General features: G+C 37.3%; 1 protein-coding gene across 18 annotated transcripts; it reads right to left on the bottom strand.

The window, feature by feature from the left end:
• Nucleotides 1-143: 143 nt before the first annotated feature.
• On the bottom strand, nucleotides 144-21,457 carry mcf2lb (mcf.2 cell line derived transforming sequence-like b). Of its 18 annotated transcripts, none has more exons than XM_077216798.1 (30): nucleotides 21,186-21,457; nucleotides 14,514-14,597; nucleotides 12,404-12,518; nucleotides 12,236-12,326; nucleotides 11,921-12,034; nucleotides 11,709-11,825; nucleotides 10,869-11,018; nucleotides 10,637-10,761; nucleotides 9,864-9,978; nucleotides 9,636-9,755; nucleotides 9,298-9,489; nucleotides 8,846-9,037; nucleotides 8,480-8,624; nucleotides 8,341-8,405; nucleotides 6,467-6,546; nucleotides 6,272-6,338; nucleotides 5,880-5,995; nucleotides 5,599-5,668; nucleotides 5,406-5,498; nucleotides 4,785-4,877; nucleotides 3,862-3,987; nucleotides 3,528-3,749; nucleotides 3,010-3,102; nucleotides 2,845-2,923; nucleotides 2,694-2,751; nucleotides 2,496-2,617; nucleotides 2,316-2,381; nucleotides 1,959-2,033; nucleotides 1,206-1,315; nucleotides 144-1,122 (listed from the first exon to the last, which is right to left on the bottom strand). In XM_077216798.1, exons 1-30 carry the CDS (start codon nucleotides 21,265-21,267, stop codon nucleotides 1,045-1,047), a joined length of 3,255 nt encoding a protein of 1,084 aa, XP_077072913.1. In that variant the 5' UTR covers nucleotides 21,268-21,457; the 3' UTR covers nucleotides 144-1,044. The 18 variants fall into 18 exon arrangements, with proteins under 18 accessions (XP_077072913.1, XP_077072919.1, XP_077072912.1 ...); XM_077216804.1 differs by having other exon boundaries at nucleotides 2,496-2,587; nucleotides 21,186-21,441; XM_077216797.1 differs by having other exon boundaries at nucleotides 8,480-8,630; nucleotides 21,186-21,439.
• Between the last annotated feature and the right edge of the window lie 452 nt (nucleotides 21,458-21,909).

The following is a 21,909-nucleotide window of genomic DNA, read 5'->3' as shown; positions in this document are numbered from 1 at the left end:
TAACCGGTATTGCGCCAAAAGTTACATATATTACAAGTATAAATATATTATAATATTGCATATGATTGTTACAAACAAATTCTTATAGAATGTTAGCCAAATTTACAATCCTGATACATTTCAATCAAAATAGGCAAAAGTCATTATAGTCAACTATGATTTTATTTTTATATGTATATATAAAACAATATTGATTTGTAAACATATTTTACATAGAAATGGCACAGGGTGATCACAGTCACTTTGAGAAACAACATCTGCATATATGATATGCTTGTTTTACATGTACAGTAGGTCCTAGTTTCCTGCACACAATGATATAACAACTGTCACATGCATTCACATTGGAGATTACAGGGCTTGACAACAGACATGCCATATCCCATTATAGACACAATTACTGTGGCACAAATTACTACTAAGATTTAAGGAATATGAAACATGTATCACAACATACTATAAGACAGTGCTTAAAGAGCCAGCTCAGGTGTCTCTGGGAAATGCATTATGTTGGTGCATTCTAAGACTAGGCTACACTGAGAAGTTATGAGAACAAGAGTCATTTTCCACTGTATACAATTCTTTGGAATGTTACATTAAAGTTCTTGATGTTACATTATAGGTTTTCAGATTATGGTCTAGAGATGGTTTCTTATATTTAAATAATAAAAAAGGTCCATGTGGAGGCTGATAACTTATTTTTGGGACTAACCTTTTGGTTTTTGGCTGGTTAGTATCACCCTTGCTGGTAGATGTATGGTTCTAAAAAGCATTTTTTTCCATTGACAACTATTTAAAATTAGCTGTGTATTCTCATAAAAAGCACTTGTCGTAACATTGACATTTAAATGAATGTGAAAGCTAATGGACAGCTTTCTCCAGATATTCAACTCGTGGTTCACCCATAAACCTTTATTTTTAAAAGTATGCAAAAAATCAAAGTCAATGTTTTATGTCTAATTTTCCTCTTTTCCAGAGTTATGCATGACACATACTGTATATGCTGTACATTGATGGCATAAAAGACATATTCACACTCAACTCTCATTCTTCAGGGTCCTTGGTCTCTTCAGAAAGCTGAAACTCTTCCTCTATCCTCATAGACTGCAGCTCATCTTCACACTGAAATAAAGATGAGGAAATGCTTATAACAGAACACCCATTTGCTTTAAGTCTAACAGTAAAAAACAGACATGGTCATGCACCAGTTTATCTTCCTTCTCCTCCTCGGGGTCAGAGATCATCTGCTCCTCTGCACTAAAGTATCCATCATGCTCCACAGAGGCATCCAGTGAAAGAGATCCTTTAGACCAACCTGAGACAAACAGAAGAAAATGAAAGAAGTGAGAGAAAAAAATAGATCAAAGTGAAAAGGATGGGGAAGTGAGTATTGCAAGTGAGCACATAAATAAGGTCCATGTAGAGATAACAGAGAAAATATCATTGAAGCCTCATCGTGACGTGATAGACGGGACAGACCAGTGAACATTTCCAAAACCACACAAAGAGCATGCGTGAGTATGTGTCAGTGGTATGTTCCGGGTTCAATACACGTTAATGTCTATCAACAGCATAAATAAAAGATCAATCTGTCCAAAAATAACACATTTTTGTACAGAAGAAATCACAAAAGCGCTTTGACAAAATGTGCTGTACATTTCTGCTTTGAAACCCTCTGTAATGGCTTGCTCCATTAACTTCCGTGGTAAATATAATACCATAAACACGTTTTTGTTTGTTTTTACAAACTGAGGGTCTAGTCAATATATTTTTTTGTGTAACCGATGCTGTCGATAGAGCTTAACCCGAAACAATCTTGTATAGACAAAGACGTGGTCAGAACCACTCAGAAAGCATCAGATGAGACACACATATAACCTACAAGCACATGCTATCCTAGTAAGTCCTCAGTGGAGTATGCATGAGTGTGCACATACGTGTGTACTCAGTATGTGTACCTCTCCTATGATTCTGAAACAGGCTTGATGTACTGAACCACCTGACTCCGCCCAAGTTAGGGTGTGGCCCTGTTTCTGGGAGGAAAATAACCAATCAGACGGCATCTCTGCATCTTCTTAGTATGGCACATTGCCTGAACTGAAGTACACCTGACAGAGTTTTGATTGAGCTATTCCTTTGAGGATCAGCTCATTTTCTGTCTTTAATATTTAGAGAGCTTGGTGGCTTGGTGTTATTGAATTAGCTATTTTTAGCATCAGCCATTTTTAATTTTCATTTTTTAAAATCTCTGGAAAAAAAGATATCAAGAACATGTGAACTTCATGTTTGGTTTTCAGTCTGCTAAAATAGGTCACCTAGAGGTGTAGGGTCACTTCGGATATCCTGTCGTTTTGGTTTTGTCTCAAAGCTGAATGAAGACCCTGTAAACCACCAAAAGAAACAGAAAGAAGTTAAAGAGGCAGTTTAAACAAAAATTAAAAGTCTAATGATATGATGTATTTATGCATGTAGTAGTGTTGTATTTTTTCACTGACCTTTCACTCTCTGTGTTGTACCAGGTTCTAGAATGTTCTCAAGTTCTTTGCCTCTTTCCTCTTCTGTCTTCTGTTTCTCCACTCCTCCACACCTGAGGTTACTGCGTTCATTTTTCACCAGTCTTAAGATGTGATTAATTTCATGTTTTAAAACTAGCTACAAAATAAATGTGTAAATGTGATCGTGTGTAATCATACCCGTTAGTTGAGCTGGTATCTGAGGTGAACTGATCAGGTGCCCTCTGTTGACTTGCCTCTACATAACAAGAGCATGCATTTAATGCATCTTTGTGTTAAATCAGTCATCTGAATGCATCACATATTTCTTTCCAAAAAAACAGACCAATACCTTTGCAGGCCTCCAACTGTCCTGTTAGAAGTTTACGTATTTCTGTCACCCAGATAGTCTTAACCTCCTCAGACACGGCCTACAAGATAACATATACCAGACTTAACACATGTCTGATAACATAATCTTTTGAATATGAACTAAGACACACACTCTTGTGCTCACCTGTACTGTGTAGACCTCATCCCTTGAACTGGACCAGATCTCAAACTTCTTGCTGTCCCCTTTAGCATGCTCTGTTATTCCAATAGCAGCCATCTAATGAAGACAGAACAGTGACCACCAGGTAAATAGGCTACTGAAGTCCGTAAAAAAAAAAAGTGACCTTACTCATTTAAACATGCAAATTAGGCATACTCTTATGCACAAATTGAATTATATAAAAACCCACTAGACTCCAAAAAAAAAATGTTTTTGGCAAGGCTTTTAACCAAAAAGGTTATAATATTTGAGTTTGTGCATGTTATAAAAAATCTTTTTCAATAAATAAATACAATTTAAGATGGCCAATAAAATTCTAATGATCCAGAAAATATATGTGAAATGTTACATTTGCTATTTTAGAAAAAAGTCAGATCAGTAAAATTGCCTGATGCAACTCTGGAAGTTACATTTCCCTCAGCCTGGGAGAAATGCTATGGTTAAATGAACATAACATAAGAGATGGGACTTATGGGACTCACACTAAGCTCCTGTTTGAAGCTATATGAGGGGGCTTTCTCATATCCCTCTCCGCTCTCCTCTCGTCTCTTGCAGAAGAGCAAGGCTTTCTCGTGCAGGAACAGGTGTCTCTGCATGGGCTTAAACCTAGCCAACTCGATCACCTTCACATGACCTCTCTTATGCTCCGCCCACACACTGAACGACCCCTGCATCAGCAGGCGACCCAGGTCTCCAAGGTTACCCTGCATGGAATCAATACATATTGCTTGCAGATGTGGAATAAATAGGAGTTACAGAAAACATTAATAAATATTAAAGGAGAGGACGAGAGTAAAGCGTGTTCATGCCTTTTACCTCATATCCTGTGATGGCAATGAGATGCATTGAGTCATTTACAGCCTTCAGGATCCCTAGTATGGAGGAAAGAGCTGCCTGCAGCTCCACTGAGCCCTCACGGCCTTTACTGTACTTAATCATCTCCTAAAACACATTTCAAAGAAAAATTCTGTTTTCTATTACATGACCCCCGAAATGGAATTATTGACAGATCTTTTCTTCTGGACTCTTTTCACAGACTGTTATGGCACATTTCCTTAGTTATTAACATTGCAAATCTAGTAAAGTTTTTCATATTTTCATTTTAAAAAAATTATATGCAAACTTTTAATGCTATACTTTGTGTTGTTTTACAATTTTTTTTAAGATGAACACTGCTGCGTTGGTGTTTCAAATACAACGGCTGAGGGATTGATGTCAAATTTCACATCTTTCTCTCTTCTGACCAACATAATCCATCTCTCTATATGTTTCCCTTCTTTGGAAAGTCATGGAAACTCTATCACAGATTTTTTTCTTTTGCTATTAGAGCAAAATGTGGAAATGGCCCATTGTGATGTATAGTTCAAGTTAAACAGATCATCGAAAAAAATAAAATAAATGTAGGTCGGGGACTTGTTGTTGATTGACTGGAGGCAGAGGCTGATCTGACTGTGAGTTAAAAGTCGATTGTAAGAAAGGAGCAGGGTTTAAACAGACTAAATGATTGGAGAAATCCTAGCATACATCATCAGAGAGAAGTTTTTACCAGAAGATCGAGATCATACATTTTTACTGAAGATTATGAGTTCCAAACTATATATATTTATATATTTTAATTAAATGCAAGGAGGAATCGTTCAGAATTAAATTAACAACATGCAACACACACACACACACACACACACACACACACACACACACACACACACACACACACACACACACACACAATCTAGTACCTTCAGCAGGAGCTGGTATTTAGTGATCCTCTGCACAGGCTTTAGTAAGTATGAGTCCAGCCCCAGCTTGTGCTCTAGTTTCTTCTGACACTCCTGATGCACAAACACAATGTGGTAAACGGCTTTCTTTCACAGAGAGGGCCTGATGTCATCAACAGATTGTGTTAAGTGTGTATGTGTGTCTGAGAGTGTGAGTTTGGAATAGAATACTAGAGTACTGCATACTGCACAGTATGCACTGCATGTATTTAAAAAAAAACAAGAATGGAAAACAGTCTTCAGTATTCACAGATAAATGTTTTAAACTTTTAAACTGTGTTAATTTTGTGTTTTAATCCATTTTTGTAAAAAAATATTTTGGTAGGGCAATCAAATAACGAAGAAGATGATGTTAAAAATCATATTCCGGATTTTTTGTCACCATGAATATGGAAGGTCACGTGTAGCACATTGGTTTGTGGTATATAGTATTTCACACACAGTGAACTTTTAGGCAAATGTAGTAGGTCATCCAAATATTACATGCAAACAGAACATTGTATATGAATATGTACACTACATACTGCAAATATAGTATGTAGTAGCAGTAGTATGCTGTTTTAAATATGTATGTGTACATACCTGGAAGAAGGCACAGTCTGAGCACTGCCTCCACAGGCTCTCAGAACGAGGCTTGTTGTGACAGTATTTCTCATAAATCTGCAGCTCCCTCATCTAAATAACAACAATGACCAAAGGTCTGAGCTCCTAAAAGTTCACTTTTACTTCATACTTCAAAAAATGCTTTGTTTCTTGCTAGTTGTACAAAACTCACCCAGTCTAAAAAGCAGCGGCCCACAAGCTCAGGACAGTCAGTGTAAGTCTCCAGCTCTTTTAGAAATATTCTGAAAGGAATTTAAAGTAAATTGTGAAATAATTATTTGAGCTGTGATACATTCATTCATTCAATCAATCAATCAATCAGTGATGTCTGCGATCAAATAATTCACTAAAATGAATCAGACTTTACATCCTAACTAATTATGCTACTAACTATTCTCCAAATAATCGTTTACATTTTAATGCTGTTTATCCACTCCACTAGATGGCACTCACCTTTTGTGGAAATTATAAATCTCCTGCATGTTCCCAAATAACACATCCTTCTTGTTCTGCAGGGCTGCAGGGATGAGAGGAGCCATGGAGGGGTTGTCCATCTCAGCAGCATAACCCTACAGCACACACACATGACACATTTAATGGGGGCATTTCACAGAAAACAGGATTTTCATGGCACTATAATAAAGAGTTTGGTGTCGACCTGCTTCAACTTTCACAACAATAATCTACCTCCCAGGTCCAAGAGGACTTCTTGGGGCAAAAACGGCTAAAACAGGATAAGGCCATTTTAACAACATTTCAGGAATATATCCTCCCACATAATAAAATGAAGTAGTTCCTTGATGTGAAGATGAATTATTTATGAAAGAACTGACAGATTCACTCACCTGCAAAACACACAAAAGCTCTTCCACATATGCTCTCTCTGTTTCCAGTAACTCATTCATTACATGCCTGTGAACAAACATAGAACACACACACAATGAGGAACAGTTAATTACTACACTGTAGAGGGGTAATGATGGTCTAGTAAGGCACATGTGTTTCCCCCTTTCCCCTTTGACCTTTGACCCTGGACTGACCTGCGCAGCACAGCCAGGGTTTCCTCCTCCTCAGATACAGAAGCATTGCGACTGCTCCTGTCAACCTGATCAAAACTTCCCTACATAGAGAGGATCATTATTGAGTAATAGTCAAGGCCCTTAACTTACATAGAGTTCCCTACATGAGAGAGAGGTTTATAGCATTTGCTTACACAAAGAGAGTGATTTACAGTTTTTCTCAATCGCTTTGGCTCAATTCTCGAATGGGAAATGATTTTTTCTCGAAACAATAAATTCAGATCTCTGTGATCAATTAGTTTCTTGTTCACATTAGATTTGAATTTCTTATTGATTTAAGCAAATAGCATGTGTTTTGGCACGTGTGCAAAGAGTAAGTACAATTGTTTACAATTTGCACAATAATTAAATGCACATGGCTTGTTTATCAAAACTGATGAGTTGATTCTCAGTGAAATGGTCAAACTCTTCACAACTTCTAAACATTCTTTCATCATGTGAGCGATCATATGGAAAATTATGCATTTAGTTATCAAAATCTATCAGACATGTACAGTATGTATATTACATAAATATCTGACATGGAGTGTTTGTAATGTCTGTTAAATTGGTAAATAGCCTGACATATTGTAATCACCATCTTACTAATTAACCAATCAAGTTTGGAAGCAAATTTATGGAGTTTGCCAAGCACAATCACTACTATTTTTGAACATAGAAGAACGTCACAAGTCACAATCCTAAACAGCAGCAGCTACAGCAGTACTGGATGAATACATTTGTATTCACACAGTACATTTATTTTTGTTTTTATACATGTGTATATAAATGTGTTACACATAAACTGAAAATTCAGATGCTTGCATGGAAGAGCAATAGGAAGCTATAGACTGAACTTACAATCTTTTATAGTAGGCTGTATAAAAACAACAAATTATCAACAAAAAAAGTAGAAAAAAACAAACTTTGTATATAACAAATATTTCCATGGTGAAAAAGCATCTAAACATTTTGACCAGAGTGGCTCACACGATGACAAAACACTTTTTATTTTGGTGGCATTGGCAATTTGTTTACATATACATTGCAATACCGTACTTTAACTGTAATATGCAATTACTTTCCATTGCACTTTTACTCGGATAGCTTCTGTCCAACTTAATTTGCACTACTTTAAATCCATTGTTATAATGCTCATTTAGCCTTACTTATTACATATATCTATCTGAAAATCCTGTTTATAGTAATAATAATAACCATCTGTTTATTATGCTCACATTCTGTATATTATCACATTCAATATATATCACATTAGTATACTAAGCTCACATTCTGTTTATAGTAATAGTCATCTGTATATATATTCATAGTACACATTCACCTGTAAACTCTGTTTATAGTAATAATCATCTGTATATTGTTCATTGTACATATCTGTAAAAATTCTGTTTATAGTAATAGCCATCTGTATATTATATTCAGTACATATCTAGCTATATTTATTCAGTACATATCCATGTACTGCACTTACGGAACCATTGTATATCCTGCACTTGCTGCTATTGCACTTCTGGTTAGACCCAAACTGCATTTCGTTGCCTTGTACCTGTACTTGTGTAATGACAATAAAGTTGAATCTAATCTAATCTAATCTAATTTATTGACACAATAACTACATTTTGAAACATGTATTAAACGTTTTGGGTGAGTTACTATGTTTTGCAGGCATGTAATAGAGTTCTGATTTTCGAGCAAACAGTTGTGAAAATTGAACTTACAGTTTAGAGAATGTTAAGACTGTTTCGAAAAATGTGCCAAAGCGATTGAGAAAAACTGTAAAATAATTGAAAAGGGAGGAAAATACACTGTGGGCATTGTAGGTGAATTATACATACTTGTTTACAGGGCACATTGCTGTCTGAGTCCTCGCTAATACAGATGTTCTCGTGATCCCTGTGAGCTGAAAGAGAGAAATACACCAATTGCCTAAATTTTACATTTAAAAAAGTTATAGACAGACAGATAGATAGATACCAGGAGATGAGAGTGACTCTGGTCGAGGGGCCACAGGCTGGACAGGGCGTGTTTGTTTGGCTGCTAGTTTTTTCAGGCTGACCCTCCTCCTCTCAAACATCTCCTGTAGAGAGGCTTTCTTCTCAAAAGTGCGCTTCACCTGCTCCTGTATCTTACACGTTATTTAATATAATAAAACACAATATAAAAAAGATGTCTTTATTTTATTTTATTTATCTTATTTATATTTGTATTACTAAATAAAAACTAATTGGCAAACAATGTTTTTTTTCCATTTCATTTTGTGCTGTTGACTACAAATTAAACTGAATCGAATTTGAATTATAAGTGAGTTTCATGTATAGTTATGAATTCATATTGCCTCACCCTGAGCTCATTGTTCAGTATGCTCTCATATTCTAGCCAAACTGTGCTGATCTCCCACTGCTGTTTCTCATTGGCTGTCTCCAGGTAAAACTCCAGCTCTGACAGTGCTGACTCCGCCCCCTCCTGTGATTGGCACTTGTCAAGAGGCTGTGATGCTAGCATGTAAATCCCATCATCACACCATTTACATACCTGAAAGAGAAAAAGTACATTAGAGAACGTGTTGGAAACAGATTTGCGTAATACAGTATGAAAGTGTGGTTACATGTCTGTGCGTGTGTGTAGAGAATTTGCATGTAACTGAGTGAAGGTGAAGATTTTATGCACCATCACTCCAGGTCTCCCTTGCTAAACTAGATCTGTCTTAAAAGCTTTATGGCTGGTGTAAGGTAATGGTTAAATACCTTGGCTGGTAACTGAAATATTTATATAATATTTATATACAAAATCACCGTGTCCAGTCTTCTGTATAGCTCTATAGCCTGTGTCAGCATGGTCTTCTTGTCTTTTAGCTCTTGGATGAGATTCTCTCTCGCTTTCTGTAGCTCACTGCATTTTACTGCAACACTGTCATCAACATTCTGAGAGCTGTCAATCAATCCTTGGCCCTCGGCAACCAGAGATCTTACTCTGTCCAGCACTTCCTGCAGAAAAAGGAAGTGTGTTAGAGAGGAGGTATTCATCACAAGGGTTATTGAAAGCTTTCATATCAATTAGACTGACCATGAATATACATATGTCTGTGGATGCATGATAACACAATAAGATTATTCAGATGGCTGAGACTCACAAAGACTTTCCTTTCGTGATTGGTCAGTTCTTGAAGGAGGTGTTCTGTTTGGGCGGGGCTTATTCCAATATCTGAGAAGGCATTCATCGTTTCTGTTGCCTGCTCCAGCTCTGTTTGCAACTACAAGACCACCGCAAATGAAACAGAGTGCAAATATTATTAGTAAATGCTATGTAACTCAGTAATAAGAACAAGCTGTAAAATATGAGTGTATTTTAAAAGCAAGACCTGTTGAAAGCTATGCTCAAACTGGCAGAGTTTCAGACATAGCTCCAGCTTATTTTGATGCTGAATCCAGAACTCATCAAATGCTGTAGAGCTCTCATTCAACTGGGATAATAGCCTGCAAGTTGGCAGGGAACAAGAGAGAGAGAGAGAGAGAGAGAGAGAGAGAGAGAGAGAGAGAGAGAGAGAGAGAGAGAGGGATATATGAGAGGACTTTCATTCAGAAATCTGAATGAGTAAGTAACTGACAGTGTATTACATGTATATTTAGATGAAATGTGAAATAGTGTATAAACCACCAGTGTTTTTATTGCAACCTTAAAACTATATACATTTTTTTGCCTGTATTTGAAATAAAACTAAAATTAAATAAAATATATATTTTTTATAAAAATGTTGGTTTGACAACTAAATTAAATAGCCTAAATAAGTTTGTTGAAATAATAAAATTTCTCAAACTAAAATAAAAATATATTAAATGTGTGTAAAAAATATTTTAAAAACACTAATAAAAAAAGACTGAAAATACTAAAGAAAACAAAAAGTGTTTTTGAGTTCAAAATATTAATAAATACTATATATGAGCATTATCACATTGGCAGAGTGATTAACGTGACTCTACGCTTGGATCTCACTGTTACCTCATGCTAAATTTAAATTAATAAATGTAGAATTTTATATATTTATTTATTTATTTATTTTTTAGATTTCGATGCAGAATAACAAAGAGGGAAAAGTTCTAGAGGATTTCTACTAAGAAAGAGTCTGAGATTTGCCTGTGCACTGTAGCAAGATTCTCAAGCTGATCGGGGTTTAGACTGCTGTCCGGATCTCTGCGGACCGGTTCCCTGATGTTCTCCAAGAGTTTACGTCCTTGGCTGAGAGCTTCTGCCATTTCTTCCTAAAGAGAAAACAATGAAGCAAAGAATAATTTTGTAAAAACCAAATGAATGTGTGAGGTGGCACATACTGAATACTACTGAACATATTGAATGCTTTTTTTTATACTTTCAAACGGTCTTTTCTGCTGGAGTGTGCATTGTGCAGATTGCCGGCTGTTAGGTGGTTGTTAGGCAGCTCTGTTTCAGCCAGCTCTCTGCCGAACATTTGCAGTCTCTGAGCCATCCTCTTCAGTAATGCAGCGAAGCTTTCAAGATCCTACCGGCACAAAGAATTCATAATTTCACATATGATGTATACCACTGGTGTAGCTTGTTTCATTTCGTTTATACATAGGTTTTTAATGTGCACTCAATCATTTTTCTCCAATTAAAAACATTACACATAAAACGTAGTTAAAATCACTTTTACAATATGTTTCGATCATATTCAATTAAATGCCAGAAAGTTTTATCAAGAGCCCAATGAAAGATGTTTTAAGATTGTTCAGCAAAAAAATCCAGTCATTTCAAAAGGAATCCACTTTTTCCCATTTCGCAACAGCTTTAAGTTGTCCATGTGAAGTCACCACGTTGACCAACAGAAAGCTGACTTGTGTGTGAGTTGTGTTTCTTTGCTACACCATTTTGATGTAATTACATTCATGTTATCGCACCTTTACACTACATGAAGCAGGTTGTCTAATTAAGGCTGCAATGTTGCAATCACACGAAAAGCCGTGTATTATTAATATTATGTATTATAAATATTATGAATAAAAATTTTACTTTAACCTTTATCCAATATTTGGCAATGTCCTCATAAAATAAATGAATCATGGCTGACTGCAAATTATGCATTTCTACAAGTGAATTGATAAACAATTTGAATTCACGTGATGCTGCATCCACACCACTGTCAGTATAAAAAAATACAGAGTACGACTTCAAGATATGTATTCGTTCTTACGGTGCGATGAGAAATCCAGGTCTTGTGGCAGTAGTATTGAGAGCCACCCAGGTCTTGTGTCAGTTGACTACGCTCAATATAAGAGTGCAGATCAGCCACTGAGCTTAGCATGATGACCTTCAATACAACACAGGCTTTATTATTTACAACGACATGACACACACAAAGAGATGTGGCCTGTATAAAACATAACACGCATTCAGGTTTCGTACCGGTACTTTAAAGTCATCTCTGTGGAGTTTAAAGAACACATCGGATAACGTTCGCTGTAGGATAGCACTGGGTCTCAGCACCAGAACAAGCCGAAGATTAGCGGGAAACCAGCCCTACACACAAACACACAAGAAAGCACTCAAATTCATATTATACATAATAAATATATTAAAGAGATATTTTTTAATATATTATAGACAATAAAACAAAATATCCAGATGTGTGTGAAGTATCTGCAAAAATATTATTGAAGACAATATTCACATGCATTTATATTGGAGAGATTCAGAAGCCACAGGTACTGTTAGACTTACTGAGATACGCAGTAATGTTGCCTTTAAACACGCCCATCGATCTCCACGCCTATCAATCACTACGATAAAGCCCACGCCTGCTGCACTCAGACTGATGAAGACACATGCACATGTGTTACTGTGGTCAGTATGTATGATATTCAAATGTGTGTTAATGTGTGAATTTACCTGGGAATACTTGTCAGGTAGGTAAGAACATTACGAAACTCTTGGTCTCCAATTTCACTAAACAAAGGGAATTCTGGGAAGATAATGATAGGGCTTCCATCCTGTCCTCTCCCCCCTAAAATAGACAGATAGACAGAAATATGAAGAATCAAAGAGAAAAATCCTGCTCCTATTATCTTTTACACAGGCAAACAGCAGGGGGCATTAAACATCAGAAACCGTGCTGTCCTGTTGTCCGTGTTGGCATGCATCACATATCTTAAATTAGCACACAGCCAAACCAATAAAAACCTGCTCACACCACCTGTATGCTATGTTACAGTTTAAATATGTGTGCTGCTGCTATTGAACAACAGCCCAACAGTGATAATACCGGATCGGCTTGTTAGTGTTCATATCATCTGTTTGGCAGTTAGCGTCAAGGTGTTCTGAGTGGTATTTTGCATGTAGCTTCCGTCCAAAAGTTTGGGGTTGGATTTTGGTTGAATGTATTATATTATATTTTATTAGTCAGTGTCACATGATCCTTCAGAAATAATTAGAATATGCTGATTTTCTGCTCAAGAAACATTTCTTATGATTATCAATGCTACTTTTTTTGCAACAATGTAAAATACTTTACTGTCACATTTGACCAATTTAATGCCTTCTTGCTGAAAAAAATAATACATTTCTTAAAAATAAAATAAAATCTTAAGAACTCCAAACTTTTGAACAGTAATGTATATTGTTACTAAATTGACATATTGTTAGTCATAATCTATTTGTTACTTTATTGTCAAAAGAGACCAAGTCTCATTAAAGTCCTGGAATCCTAGTTTCCGTTCCCACGCAAGTGAGATTGTTTTGCCCATTTTACAGTGATTGAAAAGTGATTGAAAAGCAATTGGTCTAATACAGCGAGTCATCCTCTCCTCACCAAGTATCATTAATAAATATAATCATAAAAAAGATCAAATGAAGAGATAAAGACATGTTTTTTCAGTATTTCCTCAGGATAGAAACTGATTTCCCCAATGTGTAAAGCGAGATTCAAAAATGTCACTTTATTCTTCCTATCTATTTCGCTCCTTTAAATCAGGATGAAAATACAAGGTTAAACATCGGTGGTAAGACAGAGAGAAGACAGTGGTGATGGAATGGAAATAGAGAGAGAGAGAGAGAGAGAGAGAGAGAGAGAGAGAGATAGAGAGAGAGAGAGACACTGGGTGAAGATCCCAATGTGACAAAAATATAAATTTGGCAAGTCATGCCTTCTTCTCCCTGTCTCCATGACAACAGGACAGAGATTGTGCAAGCATCGTTTACTCAGTTCAGTTTAACGGTAACAACCTGTCAGCAAAAGCAACACATATTCAGATTAAATCCTTAAAGCTGCAGTGTATGCACATGCCTGCATTTCACAGAAGTGTTTCTAAACAAAATATCGTTTTCTTCTACATAGTTTTTTTACATGCTTTACAGAGAAATACATTCAGTTTAAAGAAATTATTCTACCACCCATTACAGAGAGAAGCAGGAAATTATGGGAAGTGAATTTTGACTAACAAATCTACACATACCCACATGTGCCCAAACGTAATGTTACGTATTCAAATACATAGTTTTTTGTGCTCTAATTGAAGAACTCTATATTTCTACAATATATTTTATGTAAAAAATGTGATTTCCCTCATTGAGATAAAGGAAAGTGTTTCTATAGCAATATACTAGAAATGTGTTGTATGAGTAAAATTCCTCCTAAAATAAAAATGTGGATGGCATAACTTAAGTCTTGGAGGAATTTGAAATGTTCGAGTTTTTATTGAAATCTCAGACTCCAGATTTTAGTATGTTGGGAACCATGGAGACCTTGTTGAGATCTGATTTGAAACTCTTAAGGAGACACATATGAATATGATACTGTTTTTTTTTATTTTTTAGAAAATATATCCAAGAATTAAAACCCATAAGCAAAAATATCCATCTGCTTTCTATGTGACACAATTTAGATCTATTTTGAGTGATCTCATTTATTTTTCTATTTCCCTTTGGATCTTTACAGTTGGTCCCTGGATAATGTTTCAGTTTCATGGATAAAGAAAGAAATGCAAATATAAAGAATATTTACCTGACAGGAATGAAAACTGTCTCTTGAGCTCAGTTATGATGTCAGCAGCAAAAAGAGGACTGGACTCCTTCTGCATGATCTCATCTGTAACAAACACACAGAGACACACTAACATCTCGTCTACAGTCAACGCTGACAGCATCGTTCATTATAACAGGAGCATTCCAGTTCTCCCTGTAACCAGGGCAAGACAATCCTGCAGTATTACCCTTTAAAATATGTTTAAAACTCTTCAGAAAATCTTTGCAGTGCCTTGCACAATAGCAAATGACAAAATGAAAAAAGCACGTTTCTTATTGTTGTTATTGATGATGATAAGATGAAATAAACCACAGGTGAAGAAGTTAACCACAGGTAAGTAGAGCCTACAGAGTCGACACACACTAATATATTACTGGCTGTCTTGAATGTATTGTGTCTTTGGCTGGTGTATATTACCATCTGAGGGAGGTGAATCTTGCCCAAAGCAATTCCCATGCTCTGGTCAATGGCACATCAGATATGTTTAGAAAGAAAAGAGTAGGTGATTTCCTATCTATCTCAACCAAAACCACCTCTGGATATAGTGCCTCAAAGTGCGTACAACTAATTATCTGCATGTCCACACCTTCTATTGTATATCATGGTCTAAATGTTTTTTTTTAAATCCAGGATTAAGAAATGCATTTTGTTTTAAAACCTACACGGCAATCAAATATTATAAGCGGTATTTAAAAGGAAATGACAGAAGAGGCCAGAAAAGAGGGAGAATATATCCATTGCATTCTTTTGTTCTTCTAAAATAAGAGCGTGTTGTCCCATTGGAGTCAGATTTATCCCCTTAGGATATTCACACACACTTGACAGAAAATCATCTGTCACATTTCAAATGAGCTTTACAGGTAGCGCTCGCTTGTTCTCTCTCTCCTGCTTTCAGTTCTAATCAATTATATTTACTGAGCTTCATTTGTATGACAAAACTGCAAAACTGCATTGCCAAACTTGTCAGAAATAAGTATATGAAAGTAAAATAACAATAGTGCAAATGGAGTAAATAACAAATTAACAAATCAAATAATTGTATGAAATATTTTTTAAAAACATTACATTTTAAAATAAGATAAAATGATAAGGCCTTACTTTGGAGCCAGTGGCAACATCTGGAAAAATGGTAATATTTTTCAACCTCAGCTAGAGGAATGCACACAGTTTTCCCTCTGTTCTGTACATCCATCCCTCTGTTTCTCTCTTCCTTTAATGTCTCACTAAATCCTCGGCCGTCTTGTAACCATAAGCAGTTATCTCTGAATGAGCTACCTGAGACAGGTGCACCAGTTAATGACTTCCTGTTGTTTCTCTCTCTCTCTCTCTCTCTCTCTCTCTCTCTCTCTCTCTCTCTCTCTCTCTCTCTCTCTCTCTCTCTCTCTCTCTCTCTCTCTCTATTTCCAGACTTCCTGGAATTAACTGGTCTCCTGACGCACATACACAAGTTCCCTTCACCTGCAACATTTTTATAAATGATAACAATCATGGATCACTGACTGTAAAGCACTGTACTTCCTTTGTTTACACTCTCTCTATGTCTGTCTGTGTCGGCACAATCACCCCAAAAAGAGTCTCCTGCCCCCCTCAGGAGACCCTTCCCCCATCAGATTGGTGGATGAATGAGACCCTGTGTGTGTCTGTGTTTGGTTGGTTTCTCCACAGTATAAGAGGAATCTCAGAGTGCCATCTAATCTTACTGGGGAGGGAAATATAAAAGCTGAATTCAAACCAAGTTACTCAGTAGCCATTCAAACCAACAGATAACATTTAAAAGTAGAAAACAGAGTCGTTTTAGTTTGGTAAATCAATCTAGCACTGGTAAACCTCTCTCTCTTTCAGACACATACAAATGTAAATACACACTTTCCTTAGGAGTCTCAGTGGGCAAAAATATTGCTCCAGTCCAGACTGAGTCAAACTAAAGCTCATACGAAAACACACATATGATGTTTCACAATAAATGGCTCTAAGTAAAAGAAACAACTATTGGAGCTTAACTATCACTGTAACGTTTTAGTACACAATATTAGGATTATCATTGCACATACTGTATAGTGGTGTAACGCATAGTGGTGTAAAAACAGACCAGAGAACCAGGGAACAGATAACAGAATGAGTAGCACCAAGCGTACATCCGTGCAGAACGAGACTCAACAAGGAACACAAAAAGAAAACATGGGGTTTAAATACTAGAGGGGTAATAGGCAAACAAGACACCTGGGAATGAAAACATAACTAGAAAAACTATGAAGGACTACAAAAATGGAATCAGGATCAGAGGATTAGAGAGCCAGGGCGGTGCCGGCAGAGCAGGTGACCACCCATGCGGAGCAGGCAGAACTACAGACCACCACAGCAGAGCAGGCGGAACTACAGACCACCCCAGCGGAGCATGCGGAACTACAGACCACCACAGCGGAGCACGCGGAACTACAGACCACCACAGCGGAGCAGGCAGAACTACAAACAACTACAGCGGAGCAGGCAGAACTCCCGACCACCAGAGCAGAGTAGGTGGAACTACAGACCACCCCAGTGGAGCAGGTGGAAGTACAGACCACCACAGCGGAGCAGGCAGAACTACAAACAACCACAGCGGAGCAGGGAGAACTATAGACCACCAGAGCAGAGTAGGTGGAACTACAGACCACCCCAGTGGAGCAGGCAGAACTACAGACCACGACAGCGGAGTATGCGGAACTACAGACCACCACAGCGGAGCAGGCAGAACTACAAACAACCACAGCGGAGCAGACGGAACTACAGACCACCAGAGCAGAGTAGGCGGAACTACAGACCACCCCAGTGGAGCAGGCGGAACTACAGACCACCCCAGTGGAGAAGGCAGAACTACAAACCAAAGCAGCGGAGTAGGCGGAACTACAGACCACCCCAGCAGAGCAGGCAGAACTACAGACCAACAGAGCAGAGCAGGCGGAACTACAGACCACCATAGTGAAGCAGGTGAAACAACAGACCACTGCAGCGGAGCACGCGGAACTACAGACCACCAGAGTGGAGAAGGCAGAACTAGAGATCACCAGAGCGGAGTAGGTGGAACTACAGACCACTACAGCTGAGCAGGCGGAACTACAGACCACCACGGTGGAGCACAGAGAGTTCATAGAAGACCTTTGTGTAAGGGTCAGGACAGATAGGAAGTTTAGGGACAAACTCCATGGTAGTGTTAGGACTCCTTCGTAGTCGTATCTGGGCAGAGAGATTTCACTCTCGACCTCTGTGGGCGTGACAGGGCAGATAGGAAGTTTGGGAGCAATCACCGCCACCTCGAGAGGATCCTTAGCGGTCACTGCCACTTCAGGAGAAGCTGTAGAGGTCGCTACCAACTCAGGAGAACCAGGAGAGGTGTGTGTGGCCCAAACACACAATATAGCCACCATCATCACAAGAAACGCACTCAATGGTAGAAAGACCTCGGAGACCCCCGGACTCAGTATCACTGGACTTGAAAGATTTGGGACCACTGGGCTAAAGTGTGCTAAGATGACTGGTCTGGGGACCACTGAACTTGGGTGCACTGGAACCACTTGGATCCCGGCTGCTCGCACTGACATCAGCAGAAGGCCCGAGACTTTGGCATGGTGGTCTTGACAGCTGGAGACTCTGGACTTGGGACCATCGGATTCGGAAGCAAAAAGCTCTGGACTTGAGATCAACAGACTTGAAAGCACAGGAATCCGTGATGGGTCAAGCTCCAAGGCAGCCCACAGAGAAGTGGGAACCACTTAACAAAAGTGTACAGTCTATAAATTCACTCAGTGACCCCCGAGGACCATCACAAATGAGTATGTGTTGGTTGTGGTTATGGACTCTGTGGCAGTAAATGTCAACAAAGGCAAAATCTGGGAAGTCTGTAAGGTAGGTGATATCCAAAAAATCTTTGGTGTAGTCCTTGAGGGAATGGTTGCCTTGCCGGAGCCAAATTAAGCTATTTGCTGGATCCATCTTGGTCGATTCTTCAATAACACTGGGTTATAGAACTCAAAAACAAAGGGAGAGCTGGATCCACAAGCAAAAGAGTTTAATAACAAAATAAACCAGAGAACCAGGGAACCAGGGAACCAGGGAACCAGGGAACCAGGGAACCAGGGAACCAGGGAACCAGGGAACACAATGAGCAGCACCAAACATACATCTGTGTAGGTCAAGACTCGACAAGGAACACAATAAGCAGAGGGGTTTAAATACTAGAGGGTTAATAGGCAAACAAGACACATCTGGGAATGATCACAGAACTAATCAAAAACAACAAAAATGCAAAAGGACTACAAAAATGGAACACAGGACAGGAAACAGGAACAGAAACGGGGTAAAATACAAACTAAAAGTCCAATTATCAAAACACACGAAACACAAAGCCAGGGAATACATAACAAGTGGGGTCCAAAAATCAGAGGCTATTTTGAAAAAATAGGATTCTAAATATTAAGAAAAATCTAAGCTTTGGCACTATTTCGATAGATTACTAATCAAATAAGCAAATTTGTGACACTGATCATGTGAACTCTTTGTACAGATAGTTAGATGTTCTTGAAGCTCAATATCCTCTTCGGATCATTCTCAAATCATACTGGAGAACATGATCATAAGGTTTTACACAAACTCATTTTTATTATGCTGATAATATAATTTGTAATAAATAAAACTGCATTAAATTAGAAAATTTGACTTTTTTAACCACACTGTACATACTATTCAAAAATTTAGGTTCAGTCAGATTTTCTTTTTAAAGAAAGGATTACTTTTGTGATAGATATTATTAAAATATATTAAAATAGAAAAAAATGTTTTCCTGTATTGTTGATCAAATAAATACAGCCATGGTAAGCATGGATACTTCTTTCAAAATATTTTGAAATATTTATTATTCTGAATCATATTGTTCTGTACAATCATTTAAAGACCTTTTGAACATATAAAAGTGATGACTTTTTGCCAGTGTTAGCATGCTTTAACTCACTCTGTCCTTGTGCCAGCGGGACCAGAGGAAGCTGCCCACAATCACTGCCTTGTTTGGGATGCCTTTTCCTGGATTTCCTCAGCATAACTTTCCCCTTTATTGCCGTCTGATACCTGACCTCACAGTGTTCTTTCAGTTATGCTTTATGATACTACAGTAAACCTCAAACAGTTGACTGCAATTGTTAAAGCCTCAGCTAAACTCAATTTCAGAACACCAATAGTTAAACGACATACATGCTTACCTAAAGCCTGTGTACTAACTACTGCAGCAAGCCGTGCTGCTACTGTGGAAAACTGTGTTTTTATGGTATCTGTTTTTGTACTCAGCAGTAACTTTGCCAAACACACACACACACACACACACACACACACACACACACACACACACACACACACACACACACACACACACACACACACACACACACACACACACACACACAAGTCACCCCCAGCATGAATCTCACATGACAGTTTTCTCTTGCAGCCTTGGGCTTCTGAATATGTTCTGAATCATACTTTAATTTCTACGGCCTCTAAATTATCAACATGATCAAAACTTTGTTGTACACAATATTCTACATACCTTCTGCCCTCAGATTAATAGTTCATAATTTTTTAGCAAGTAAAAAGCCTTCTAATATCATCCTAAAAATGTCTGCTGAAAAATGAAATCTTACATTTTTATAAAGTGAACATAATAATTACTTTTAGAATGTTATTAATATTTCAAGATGAACATTTACAGGACTGAAGTAAATTATATTTACTTGATTATTTATATTTTGTTATATTTAATCAAAAAACATATTTTTGTTAAAATGTATCAAAGATACAACAGGCTTTTGAAGAATGTTTATTTAAACATCTCTCAGTCATCGTGTTGCATTGCATTATATGTTTTGCCCCCTACAATCAATACTACAGCATTTAAATATCATCTTACAATGACATATTATTGATAGATATTTACAAAAATCTCATTGAGTTACGTTACAAGCAATCAGAATTTCATCTAACTTTTTGTCCATTTAAATAACAACAAATGCACCAGTTGGATATTTTTGCTCAGTTTGGGCCTTTAAAAAAAAAAAAAAAAAGGCGTTTTTTTCTCCTGGAGTGTGAGCTCCATATTCTCACTGCGTGGGCCATAAAAGCCTGATGTATATCAAATATCAAATGAAAACCTTAAAAAGTTTGGCCACAAAATTATAATGTATTGTTTAATTAAAATATCTACCCTGACATGTGAAATATTAGTTTATAAAAAAAATAAATAAAAAAAAAAAAAAAATATATATATATATATATATATATATATATATATATATATATTTAAAATAAACTATTATTTCACATGTCAGGGTAAATATTTTAATTAAACAATACCACACAAGCAAAAGTGCTGTAACATCAAATATCAACTCAGCTATGATTTGGCCAATACTTTGACCATTAAGTGACCAAAATTTGTGGCCACATATAAAATTATAATGTAGACAGTACTGCTGTAATATTCCAAAGGTGAGTAATTCTTATCACTCAAAAACATTACAGAAGCTATCAATAAGCCATTCAGTGTGTAGAGGCATTTCACCAAAGTAGCTCTTTAATAAAAACAAGATGAGTGACAAACATACTCATTTAGGCTACAGTTCTTCTTACCAATGCTGTGAGAGACATTGCTCAATCTGCGCTGTAGCTCTTGCACGACTGTCTTCTCTGTCTGCATCCAGATCATCGCCATCCTTCACTCCAGAGGGAAGGAGGACGGAGAGTGGACGATATGAGGAGAATATCACCTTCTGTCCTTTAGTGATGGGCAATTCAGCATCAGCATCACAGAGAGAGACGGGGGAAGGGGCTCTCTGATGACACATGTACAGTCAGACAGTCTATGAATATAACCAGTGGAAACCTCACACGCATGTGCACGCAGAATGACATGACATGCTGCTGTTTGGACTTTGGCGCCATCACTTGTACTGTTTCTGCTATTACAGCACACCACAACCTGGAGTGGAAGCAAGAGGGCAAGATTGAAAGAAAGAATTTAATTCACAGTGATTTACTTGAATTCCATATACAGAAAAACAGTATAAGAGAACAAAAGATGTTTAGATATTTTGTCACATTGATCAGAAAGGAGGCATGCTATGGGTTTGGGTTTTTAGAACTTTACAGGAAATTAACTTTTCATAGGAGTGTTTCAGCAGAAATATAGAGATAAGCATTATTTAGTAAAACCTTATGTTCGAAATTGATATAATTGCATTTGTCTGTTGCTATACAATCTGCTTTAGATTCTATAAGTGAGCATGTTTCATGATCGTAATCATAGAACTACTATGCTGCATACAATATAAAATGCATTTTTACATTTTCTGAG

This window comes from Siphateles boraxobius, unplaced genomic scaffold (assembly GCF_051911475.1).
Source record: "Siphateles boraxobius isolate OS27281-9 unplaced genomic scaffold, OSU_SipBor_1 7, whole genome shotgun sequence".
Lineage (NCBI taxonomy): Eukaryota > Metazoa > Chordata > Actinopteri > Cypriniformes > Leuciscidae > Siphateles > Siphateles boraxobius.
The sequence above is the reverse complement of the archived record's forward strand: the minus strand, read 5'-3'. Positions and strand labels throughout refer to the sequence as shown.

What these genes read in the sequence shown, in the direction of transcription:
- mcf2lb (XM_077216795.1), bottom strand. Translation starts at nt 15,726, where the DNA reads ATGGATGTACAGAACAGAGGGAAAACTGTGTGCATTCCTCTAGCTGAG. An exon ending in CAACATTACTGCGTATCTCA is followed by an intron (nt 12,035 to 12,235) that starts GTAAGTCTAACA and finishes GTTTGTGTGTAG; the next exon opens with GGCTGGTTTCCCGCTAATCT. An exon ending in AGAGTCACTCTCATCTCCTG is followed by an intron (nt 8,406 to 8,479) that starts GTATCTATCTAT and finishes TCTCTCTTTCAG; the next exon opens with CTCACAGGGATCACGAGAAC.